The 12952-nt window shown below is 43.9% G+C and overlaps 1 protein-coding gene across 1 annotated transcript; it reads left to right on the top strand.

Annotated features, from left to right (window-relative positions):
- Nucleotides 1–8747: 8747 nt before the first annotated feature.
- Nucleotides 8748–12200, top strand: fbxl3l (F-box and leucine-rich repeat protein 3, like; the record flags this gene model as incomplete). Its single annotated transcript, XM_080773340.1, has 5 exons — nt 8748–9089; nt 9749–9871; nt 10042–10213; nt 11035–11249; nt 11769–12200. 5 exons carry the CDS (start codon nt 8748–8750, stop codon nt 12198–12200), a joined length of 1284 nt encoding a protein of 427 aa, XP_080629466.1.
- Between the last annotated feature and the right edge of the window lie 752 nt (nt 12201–12952).

Genomic DNA, 12952 nt, shown 5'->3' with positions numbered 1-12952 from the left:
TTGAACCAATGGAAAGTAGTAAGTGCTTTGGACAAAATCACTTAAATCCATTGGACCCTCAAAATGTCTGCTAAAGCAACTAACTCCACCACCTCTCATAGAGGTCATTGACAATACGGTATATAAAATCACACCAACTTTGATGAGGCAGTATTGCTTTGTTTTCAAAATGAAGGTTCTTAATTTCCTGAAAAATGAACATTTGGGAGTTTCCTCCCGACAGCAGAGAATTATTTTGACACCCTAGTTTGAAGGGTGCATGCTATTCCCTCGGACATCCGGCTTTCGTTATTACATCATGTGGCAGCCAAGTCTATGGATTTCTAACATTAAAAGGTTTGAGAAACAAGTTAACTAGAGTATAGGGTTGAATAGCCCCAAGTGTCTGCGAGCAATTATCATGGAAGATGCCTCATGCTCTATACAGTGTTGGAAAATGTACTCCCATGTACCAACAGTACCAACCAGATTGTAGAAATACTGTTAAAGTAAGAGTCCACTCATCAAATATACTTAAAGTACCAAAAGTAAAAAGTACTCATTATGCAGAAGGTCCCGTTTCACAGGTTTTCAAATGTAAGAGTTATTTTAAAATGTCAGAGCTAAAAGCTCACTTTGGCAATTTGAAAATAGACGAAGTGAGATTGAATATCTGATCAGAGCTAATAATCAAAATCTACAAAGTAGCTATAACTAAAGTTTTCAAACAATTAAGATCATCATTTGTATCACTCCTTCAGCTCGTCCAAAAATGAATCAGTTGTTCTGCATACTGCTGGATTTATTGAAACCAACGTTGAACTGTTAACAAACACAAAAGCTTAGTAACAAACTAACATGGCATAAACATACAGCACATAAATACAAATTAAAGAAAATGCATACAAAACATTTGTCAAGTGACAGGTGTGCACCCATGTCTACCCGACACCAGACGGCCATATAAAGGGTTCCGCATTAGCCAAAACATGGCACTTCCGGCCCAACTTTGCATATGGCAATAACTGAAATTAAATACCAAACAAATTACAGCAGTTACAATTTGCCTACGAGATGTAGTGGCTGTGGAGTAGAAGTAAAATACTCAGTAAAGTAGAAATAATTTGTGCCCAGTTAGTACAAATTAAATTAAATGTGCCTAGTTACATTCCACCACTGGACCCTGAATTGATCGCAATAGAAGTTAACAAAACACTAATAAGTGTAAAACGTTGAGGTTTCCTCCCGACAGCAACGATATGTAGACGAGCAAATCGGCTAACCAATAACATATTCAGTTCACTGAAAGGAGAAATTAGGTCATCTGTGCCTCAAATATGACATAAACACACAAACATTAAATGCCATTGACAATGAAGGGAAGATTTACGTCATATGTAGACGAGCAAATTGGCTAACCAATCACATAAATTCAGTCGTTCATGAGCTGGTATAATCACTTCATACGGGTGGGATTTCTTTTTAATGATTTAGTTTAGGTACCCAATGAATAGACCCTTATGTGTCTGTGCCTCAGTGTACAGTTTGTACACACTTGAAGAAATTGACAGGATTTCCCATTAACCCATTTTGGACGGGAACCCCTTTGTGTTTTAAGCATCAAGTTATATTTTAGCTATTGAAAAATAGCAGCTCTGCCACAATACGAGCTTGTAGATCTGCCATTTTTGAAAAATCGTGAAAATGTGGCACAAATCTTTGACTACATGTTCTTTCAGAGCAAACGTTATTAATTCAAACCTTTGCTTCCGGGGTGTCCCTCCCTGGAACTACATAATTTTCAGATGGGGTCGGTGGCCAAATACAGACAATTCTGGAGGTCCTCGACATGAAGTTTGAGAACCACAGACATAGAAAAAGACATTTTCAGGATTTAGAAGGCATTTGTAGAATCATCCTCAGGTCTAAATATGGCTTTTAAGTCAAGCCATTTAGACCCGATTTAAAAACATTCACTTTGAAAGAATATATATTCAAAGATTTGCGACAAATTTTACGATAAAAAAAAAATAGCAGACCTACAAGCTCGTAGACTAAGTTACGTAACTATAACGAGACTAAGTTTGAACTTAGCTTGAGGTGGTGCAACTGGCTAAGTGGCAAGTGCCTAACCTTAAAATACAATCGAATTCTCTCATAGAAGTTCAAGTGCTTAAACTTTACACAAACTGTAATAAAAGCATTCTGTATTAATCCACACAATTCTATATGTGTAAGGTATGAAATAAAAATGTCTGTCCTGATTCCACACCGGATTGTGGAATCCTCGTCCCCAGCGATGGTCATGTTGTCAGGGACATCTCCAAACACGGTGGGCTGGATGGCCACGCCTCCTCCACACATCAGCTTGGCTCCCTCCTTCTTCCCACTGCTGATGTAGTGAACTGCTCCTCATCCACCTGCACAGAACAGGTTGTGTTCATATACTGGCTCAATACATTTCACCATTGTCATGCCTCAAACAATTCAGTGCATAATCAATACTAGTAGTTCGACCTGACATTTAATTTATATTCTCAACCTTTTACATTTCCAGTTTGATGAGCATTCAGCCACAGACCCCCATTTTAGACAACTTTTATTGATCAGTTCCCAATCTATCTCGACATTTTTACTAATTTAGTGTGACCGTCTTCTCATTAACCCAATAGCACCCGAGCCCGATTCTACAAATCCCTTCTAAATCAGTAGTTCTCAAATTGATATGCATTTGGCCGCAGACCACAAATCTTCAAGATTTGTCAAAAATGTTCACAAATAGCAGATATGAGCTTGGTATATCTGCTGATATCCAATGCTATAATCTAAAATGACACTTTTAACCCATTTTGGGCGGGAACCCCTTTTGGTGTAAGCACTATGTTATGCTTTAGCTATTGAAAAATAGCAGATCTACAAGCTCATATCGCGCTACGAGCTTGTAGGTCTGCTATTTTTGAAAAACGAACCACTGACATAGACACATAGCTTTTTCAGAAAACTGTCAGGATGTAGAAGACATTTTTAGAATCTGATCTCAGGTCAAAATGAGTTAATGGGTTAACAGTGCAGCAGTTGTGATTTACCTGGGGTCCCTGCTCAGTGTGTTGTAGAGATCTCCCAACACCTCCTAGCATGCTCCACGGTGGTGTCTCGGATACCCTTGTGGCGATTTCTGTAACACAGGTTTGTTCTATCTAGGGATTGTCCTTAGTTGATCCCTTACCGTTTGAGCTGTCCGGCATGTAACTGCCATGACCTGCTCTCTGGGTAAGAAATACATAAGCTCCTCCGCCACGTCAAGGCGACAATCCATGGAAGGAGTCCCAATTTAGTCATCGCCAATTCCCAATTGCCCCAAGTGTCCTCGAGTCCCTGTCGCTGGCACCACCACCACAGCTGGGGAGGTATAAACTACTGTGTGCATCCTCCCATACACACTTGCAAGTAGCTTCTGCAGTGCAGCAAAAGGGACGGTCACTTGATCCATCGCCAGATTAAGTTCCCACCCGTAAACACGGCCAATTGTGTTTGATGGAGCGCCAGGCCAAGTTGGAGGCACAGCAGTTAATGCTGCAGTGGTGGGAGAGTACTTTACCTCTTACCACACCCAGACGCCCCATAGACAGACGTTGCAAGACGCAACCTAGAGTCTGGCCCCGCAAGACGCCAAGGCCAGTGACCATCACAGGGTTGAAGGGCTAGCCCGCCAGACACGAGGCCAACTGACTGGTGACGATCAGCACGCAAGACTCCGTCAGTAGAAACCTGTGGACAAACTAGACATAGTTAGTGCAGAAAACAGACAGGCACGACATTACTTTTTTTTGTTGATGCAATACTGGTCAGAATACTGCTCCATTCTGCTGCTCTGTGGAGAGAGAGGGGGGGTTTTATTTATTTGTTTTCTTTGCGACTATTACTCGTCGTTAAAAGTTAAACCCTATAGAGTAGAGAGACAGTGTCAGGTTTCTCTGTGAGGCCTAGCACATGTGGAGGAACAAGATCTATGCCTCCAAGATCCACTTCCTGCTGAAAGGCACCAAACCAACCTGTACCAGAGGTCCTTAAGAGCTGCTTGTCGTCTAGGAAAGGTCACTTACCTGGTCGCTCCTCTCATGAAGTACTACTAAAAGCATTCCGTTATTAATCCACACAATTCTATAAGTGTAAGGTATGAAATAAAAATGTCTGGCCCTCAACTTAGCTGCATGTCCAGAGATAGACGGCTCCTTGATCAACTTGATGCACCCCCGTAGGAAAGGAAAGACCCTGTGCATGCAGCTGCTACAATGACCAGCGCACCCCAGGTCTGTCTGAGTTACAGTCTTAGACCCGTCTTGCTTCGAGGAGGGCCTCTGTCGATGCGACCAATACCATCGACATCGGTCTTCCTCTCCAGCCCTTCCTCTTCAGTCACTTCTGCCCCGTGACTAAAGACGATACGCCTCCGTACCGTTTCAGGGAAGCTACAGAACACGGACAGCTGCATCTGTCCGTCTGACCTATAGACAGTCACTCTCCACTGCCTTTGTACTGGCCTTCCACCGAGCTCCCATGTGGCGGAGACACCAGAGATGACTCTGGCCAGCTGCTGACCGTTCACCTCCACGAGGTCATAACGGCTGCCACAGCGGGCGTTCCAACACCTGAAGGGGGGCGTTAGGGTGTCAGGGTGGGACGGAGTCACCAGGGAACCAGAGAACTCCTGGAAGAGAACGTTGCTCTGGGTAGTCACCACAGCTTTTGGGGGCGTGGGAGGGCGGACTAGCACCCACGTCTTAGTACTGGGGACATAGCGCTTACAGCAACACCGGGCGACTTTACGGATAAAAGCTGGTACCCACTGCTTTCTACAAGGGTCATACCAAGGAAGCACCGGCCTCCACTCCTTAGTACGCTGGTCAAAGTAGCATGCACAGGGTCTCTCCTCAACAACGGGTGTGACATCCTTCGGAAGTCTGAGCAGCTGCTTCTCAACTACTACTAGTGAGGAAACGTCACTTACCTTGTTGAACTGGCAGTACAGTTCAGGGACACACGCTGTGATGGTGGCCAAGTCGTCAGCGGTCAGGGCTCGGTTTACCAGGTTGTCCACGCGGACGTCTACCTCCCTTCTGGAACAAGCCCTGAACTTACCTGCATGTCCAGAGACAGCCGGCTCGTTGATCAACCTGATGCGATACTGCTCCATTCTGTGGAGAGAGAGAGAGAGAGAGAGAGAGAGAGAGAGAGAGAGGTTCTGCTCTGCCTGTGGAGAGAGAGAGAGAGAGGTTCTGCTCTGCCTGTGGAGAGAGAGAGCTGAACAAGGCTGATACACCTGTGAAAGAGAAATGTAAAAAAAAAAAACAGATCTAACAATGAGTATTATTTATGCTACAAGTAGTTAGCTTAGGTCTGTGACTGCCGCTATGTTAGTTTGATTCAAAATGTAATGGCCGAGCCACAATTTGAGTTAACTTTTAAATGTAGCTAACTTAAGTTGGCAACGGAAATTATTAAGACGGGAACCTGACCGTGCAAAAAACAATTGAAGCTAGGCTACAACGGCTACCGACAGCCTAAATGCTTTCAAACGTTTATGAAAATCACAACTACAGACGTTATCGACGACACAGACAGCCAAATGCTTACAAACGTATTTGAAAAACAATACTATACAGACGTTTTCGACGCAACGACGATACAACCCAAATGCTTACAAATGTATATGAAAAACACAACTACAGGCGTTATCGACGACGATACAGACAGCCCAAATGCTTACAAACGTATTTGAAAAACAAAACTACAGACGTTATCGACGACGATACAGACAGCCCAAATGCTTACAAATCTATTTGAAAAAACACAACTACAGAAGTTATGTATGCAACGATACCGACAGGCGGCAACGGTAACAGACCGTTCCCCGGCCCTTACCCCAAGCCCAAAACTCACTGTTGAAGAGAAAACGCAACAATATTGATGCAAGATAAACACTGGTTCCTTTCGTGGTTGTCGATGTATCCTACTGTGTGATGGTGGTCGGCAAGTGATGTCTGTGGCTGTTGAGCAGGTGGTGGTAACTGGTAACTGGTAGGTGGTGATGATGATGCTGTTAAGCGGTAGGTAGATGCGACTGTATCTGTTTAGGATTCAATGCATCTGAGGTTTAAACCGTGCGACTCGGCATTTTATCTGCAGCCCGCCCCCAACGTGTGCTCGCTCCCGTCATTGATTGGTTGACTGTTGGGCTGTCGCTGCTCGTTGATTGGTCGGTTTAAATGTCAACTAACTTCTCACCAGGCGTCTGAACTCGGGGGGATTTCCACTAGGGTGCGTTCGGAAATAGTGTGCTCCGGTGCGGTATTTCCGAACGCGCCCGAAGTAACAAATTGGTTTCGTGTGTTTATTTTTGGATTTTTGCTATTGTTATTATTTTTGTTTAAATTCAAGTGACACATATGTTACGTTTAGAGGAGAAAAGTCGTTGATTGTTGAACTTGAACCACCACTGCATGGCAGCATGCCACTGCAGATCAATGTAATTATTTATTTACATCAACCTCGTAGCCGCGTAGCGTAGTGAGTGTGTGTGTGTGTGTGTGTGTGTGTGTGTCATGAGTCGACATGGCAGTGTTACGGTGAAATTGGTGACCTGACGAAATATGTGATCATCTTGTGGACTTCTTGACACATGGCCTAAATACCGCTACGTTAGACTGCTAAAGTGCTAATAAACAAACAGCAATGATTTACGTATGGAATGGACACTGACGTTATATGATGTGTTATATTTCAGCAGGTCACCAATTTCACGGTAACATCGCCATGCTGGAATCACCGAGACTCGGCCGAGATTTTGGGTATTGTAATTCAGCCTTTACATGACATCACGGTGTCAGATCACGTTCAACACATTTAGCAACCGTTCTGTAATTTCTGTAGCTACTGTCTGTCGGCCACTGTTACTGATTTACATAATGAACCGAATACGCCATTAGTTATGTAAATGTGGCCCACATGACAGCACTCTATTGATAGTAAACTCATCTGTTCAATACACAGTTGAGTAACGCTGTTGTTGTGTATTGAATATATTGAATAGATCTAGGCAGAAATGCATTGGACTCAGGCAACAGCCCAACTTTAATGATATTAAATCCCTGTCTTTTAGATTGTTTTGTAGTAATAGTACAACACAAACATTAAAGAGACTTTAATTGTTACTGTACAATACTTTAAAACAGTTGTCATGTTGCACACATGCTTAAAAACAGCTCTTATTTGCACCGCCGTCGACTGACCATGAAGGCCTAGAAGACTATGGCGTTGCCCTATGGGCAAGCTGTAAAAGAAGAAGTCCACCAGAGTGCAGCAAAGCACCTCCACTAAACCTCTTGAAAGATGAATCCAGGACAGGTTATGTCACATAATTCAACCAACCAGCCTCCAAGGCTCTGAGTCTGAATATATAACCAGGTATATAACAACCAGCAGCGCAGGGCATTCATGTGGGCATTAATGTGGGCTTTAGACCATAAGGATAGATGACGGCCGCTGAAGTCTCTTATGTCAGTGGATTTCAAAACTAGTTTTGTGTGTATACACTACAGTATATAACAGACAGTGTACTGTACATCAACACATGGAAGAAAATTGAACCATAAAATGGTCCACCATGTCCATTTGGTTCCATGATGTTACATACACTGTTAACATGAATAGCCTTGCTGTAAGTATCCATTTTGGTTCCCAGCTATCAACCATTGATTTTGCAAGTTGCCCAGATGCTATTTTTGTAGTTTAACATTGTGGACCAAAAAACGTATATTTCACATTGCTTGTAAATCCAGGTTGGCTGGGCATGTTTTAGTGCATGATGACTTCACTGACACAAATAATTAATGACCTTACCTTACCCAACCCCCCCCCCCCCCCCCTTCTCTCTCTCTCTCTCTCTCTCTCACGCACGCACACACGCACCCCACTAATCTCTCTTTCGCAATGATGCGCGCACACACATGCACACGCCCTTGGCACACTGACCTACTTTCTCTCAGTCGTGCATGTGTAGTGTGTGGTCTGTGTTCAAACAGCAACACACACTGCCGCTAGAACAATACTCTGCTACAGCAGGTAAGACTTGACTGAGAAATGTTTAACCTTAAATTGCTTCATAAATTATGCTACATGACATAGGTTGTTACTGTATGTGTGTGACGTACGTGTTGTTCTGTCTGCAAAGCATTTTGTTTTATGATGGGTCTTTGTGTCTCCAGTTTTTCATCAGGCTGATCTTGAGTGATGTTGTGCAACAACAACCTGAACGGAACATTGACGCATGTTGATCAATCAAGTAAGTATACCGTTTTGGGAACGTTGCAATATTATACCACCATGTTATAGCCTAATATTATATTAGGCTATGCAACCTTCAGCTAAGGGGACATTTATATTTTTATTAGAAAGCAACAAGTCTTTTTATATTAGTTTACAGATTTTTGTATGCTTGTTTTTATGTATAGCCTAACCGATCATTTGGCACTTGTGTATATTAGGCCTACCTGCTTTTCTAAAGACTGGACTAAATCTTAACTCTGATGAGCACTGAGAGACAGGGAGACCCCTGTTATTGATAAATACACTAGCAATGATTACTATCAGAATGTATTTAACACACAAATATCACACTTCCTTAAAAAAATTTTGATTATGATATAATATTAACAGTCTCACTACTTTCTTTCAGAATGAAGCAAGGATTGATGATGAATGTCAAATCAATGTGTCGAACATTCCCTTCCTCTGAGGATGACGGCGCCAAGAGATATAAGACCAGCAGTTTTTCCACTTCAGGCCTCCAGGACAGATGCATGGAGAACTGGGGGAACCTGCCCCATCACGTGGTCCTGCAGATCTTCCAGAATCTGTCCCTGGTGGACCGGGCGCAGGCCTCATCCGTGTGCCGCGACTGGAACGAGGTCTTCCACTTCCCCGACCTGTGGAGGAGGTTCGAGTTTGAGCTGAACCAGCCGGCCACGTCATACCTGCGCTCCACGCACCCTGACCTCATCCAACAAATAATTAAGAGACACGCACAGCACCTGCAATTTGTCAGCTTCAAGGTGAAAACCATCCCTGCCCTTATATATATATGTTGATATATCGATAATGTGGATACTATATCAATATCGTGATATGAGACTTTATATAGTTTGGGATTGTAATGTGATATGGCATACATGACATGTTTTCCTGGTTTTAATCATGTAAAGGGGTATTTCACTTCAAAACACTTGTTTCATATCTATTCAGACAGTTTTTAAGTTGCTTGCTTCATTCGATATTTCGTTTTTATATTCACATTAACATCTTCTGGTGACTGATAGTAGTTCTAATGCATGCGAGGACTGTTCTTTTTTCTTTATTAGTATTATTATTATATTTGTATTACTTTTAAGCTTATGTCGCAGATCTTGAGGGCACTCGAATGATGATTACTAAAAAAAAAAAAGGATTTTGAAAAATGAAGAGCAGACGTGTCAGAAGCTGGCACTCAGCAGAGCTGTCATCATAACCATGTGGGATCTGCTTTCAGACCATCTGGCCGTAACATGTTCATAACGCAGCAGCTGTCTGAGCAAATGGGTTTAACACATCGAGATGATATACTGTCCCAGCATTTCTGCCCGATATTCTTCTTAAACCTCCTTCTTTTGCTTAACTCCTGTTTCGTTTTTTTTCTTGATTCCCCAAAAAAACGGTGAAATCTAAATGTAAACAGGTGGACAGTTGTACAGAGTCTGCGGAGGCTGCGTGTGACATCCTCTCTCAGCTGGTGAACTGCACCATTCAAACCCTGGGGCTCATCTCAACAGCTCGGCCAAGCTTCATGGACATGTGCCAGGTATAGCATGTGCACGCTCATAGGCATCAATCAATCAATCAATCAATGGAAAATGGAACTATACCGTCAAACACAGAGCCTATTATTGGCATCATGACTAAATTGGGAGACAAAAATAATTGTCTCCTCCTCTGACGTTTCCTCTCTGTGTCTCTCTCTCTCTCTCTCAGTCCCACTTTGCGTCTGCATTGACGGTGCTGTTTGTCAACTCCAAGTCGCTGTCCTCCATCAAGATAGAGGACACGCCGGTGGACGACCCGTCTCTCAAGGTGCTGGTGGCCAACAACAGTGACACCCTGAAGCTACTGAAGATGAACAGCTGTCCTTACGTGTCCCCTGCAGGTCAGTGCGTCAAAGACAGGATGGCTGCTCTGAGATCGGATTCTAAAAATGTCTTCTACGTCCCGACAGTTTCAATCTGTGATCAGAATAAGCAAAGCATGAACTCTTATAGTTAATAATCAAGGTTAAAAAAAAGTGTGTGTGTGTGTGTGTGTGTGTGTGTGTGTGTGTGTGTGAAAATAAATAAATGTTAAGTAAGTAGCACATTACCAGTAGATAGAGCCTTTCTCGAAAGCCCTTTACAATGTGCATTACATTCACCTATTCACACACACACACACACACACACACACACACACACACACACACACACACTATCAGTGGAGGAAACTTGATCATATAGCATTTGGGGGTTCAGTGTAGTTCTCTGAGTGTGCGTGCCTGCCTGCAGCCCTGCATGAGCCCAGATACAGCATGCTACAATTAGACAATTGGAAACACCTGCCAATCAAATGTAACCATGGCAATGCTCCCATTAGTCCATTATCCACTGTCTCCATCTACAGCAGTGTTAGTACCTCCCAGCCCTGGCAGAGTAGTTCTGGAGTAGTTCCAACGGATCGTGTGGCCCTGGTTTTGCCCTAGTGGGACTGATTGAGGGTAGCTACTGGGACGTAAGTCGGGACTTGATCACCCCAGCTGGGTCGCCTGAGTGAGGGGTATGATGTTGGAAGACCCAGGAACCCCGTTGACCTCAGGATACATCACTGAGGATACGTCCCAGGTGCATCCATGCAATGTATTTTTTTTACCTTAGGAAACCTTGTATGTCAAAACAGTTATTCTCACTGTAATCCCTCCTGCTTTGCCCCTGTGCTCAGGCATCCTGTGTGTGGCAGACCAGTGCCACGGGCTGAGGGAGTTGGCGTTAAACTACCACCTGCTGAGCGATGACCTGCTGCTCGCCCTGTCGTCTGAGAAGCACGTTCACTTGGAGCATCTCCGCATCGACGTGGTAAGCGAGAACAACGAACACACACCCTTCCGTCCCATCCAGAGGAGCAGCTGGGAGGCCCTCATTCAACATTCACCCAAGGTCAGTGATGGACATTTCATAAATGTACTGTATTCATTTACCGTGTACAATTTTGAGGCAATTTACTTTACTCGAGTATTTACATTTTTAGATCATTTAATACTTCTCCTGTACATTGCAGCGGGGGATGTTGTACTTTTTACCCGGCTAGAATTATTTTAAAACTTTAGCTTTACAATTTACTTTGCAGATTTAGATTATGATTACAATTTACAAAACATAACTAATTAAGCCCTATTTTAAACTTTGGCTATTCTAAAATAGCAGATCCAAAATCTGCGTATCATATTGTATTGTGAGCTTGTAGATCTTTAAGGTTTTGACAAATGTTTAAAAACCTGTGAAATGGAATGGGACATAACATTTAGCTTTTGTACTTTTACGCAAATAAAACTTTGATTCCATTTACTTTACAGAGTATCTTTTACATTCAGGGCAAAACATCTTTTGTGGTGTTGCTATACTTTTACTTGCAAAAAATCTGAGTACTTCCTCCCCACCACTGCCCCCATAATAAAGGTCAACATCGTCATGTACTTCTACATCTACGAGGAGGAATTTGAGCCCTTCTTCCGCGAGACGACCCCCGTCACTCACCTGTACTTCGGCCGGGCGGTCAGCAGGGAGACGCTGGGCCGCGTGGGACTGAACTGCCCGCGCCTGGTGGAGCTGGTGGTCTGCGCCAACGGCCCGGAGCCCCTGGACGAGGAGCTGATCCAGATCGGCCGGCGGTGCGGCGGCCTGACGGCCGTCGGGCTGGGCGAGTGCGAGGTCACCTGCAGCGGCTTCGTGGAGTTCGTGAAGACGTGCGGCGGGAGGCTGACGCAGCTGTCCGTCATGGAGGAGGTGCTGATCCCGGACGGCACGTACAGCGACATGGAGCAGGTCCACGGCGAGGTGTCCAAGCATCTCGGACGCACCTGGTTCCCGGACATGATGCCCACCTGGTAGCCTGATGTACTACTGTGTGGCATGTCTCATTGACAGACTTGCTTACAGACAGACTTGGTTAACAAAGGATCTGTTATATACTGTACTTCATTAACTGGGGTCAGGGCCGGATTTACCATTGGGCTATAGGGCGGGCTGATGAAATTGTAGATCATTGCAATCCGATTCATGTGAGATTTGTGTTTAGTTATTGTATACTTAAGTTGTATTATGGTTAAAACATTGAGAGTTTCTGCTCTGCTGTGGTGTGCACTGCAGACAGCGCCTGATGTGCCTTATCCAGTCTAAAGCCCACCATGCACAGCGACGTCCGTCTGTCTGTCTGTCTGTCTGTCTGTCGCCCACTTTTGGCTGCCTCGTCTCTAGGCAACCACACACCTTTTGCCTCGAGCAGACCTCTCAGCCATGGGATATAAGGCAGCAGTTTCAAAACTGTAAATCCGGCCCCGACTGGGGTCCACGAGAGGCCTTCAATGAAAATACTACAAGTTGCGACTCATCGTGAGCTGGTAGATCTTACATTTTTGCCAAATGTTCACCTATTCGTCGTTGGCCTATATAACATGCCCAGAAAAGGGATTAAGGTTAAGGTCATACTTTCAAATTCAGTCAGTAAGCTCACAGGTCACTGCAGACTCTTTACGACACATAAGATCCAGATTTTCATATATAATTGTTACATCAGCTGTCTATGTTCTTTAGACTTGAGTTTTCTTTAGTTTTTCTGTATGTTCACCATGTATGTAATATGT

The sequence above is a fragment of the Protomyctophum bolini genome (genome assembly GCF_963924005.1).
Source record: "Protomyctophum bolini genome assembly, chromosome: 10".
NCBI lineage: Eukaryota > Metazoa > Chordata > Actinopteri > Myctophiformes > Myctophidae > Protomyctophum > Protomyctophum bolini.
Note: the sequence above shows the minus strand (reverse complement) of the source record. Positions and strands in the feature narration are given on the sequence as shown.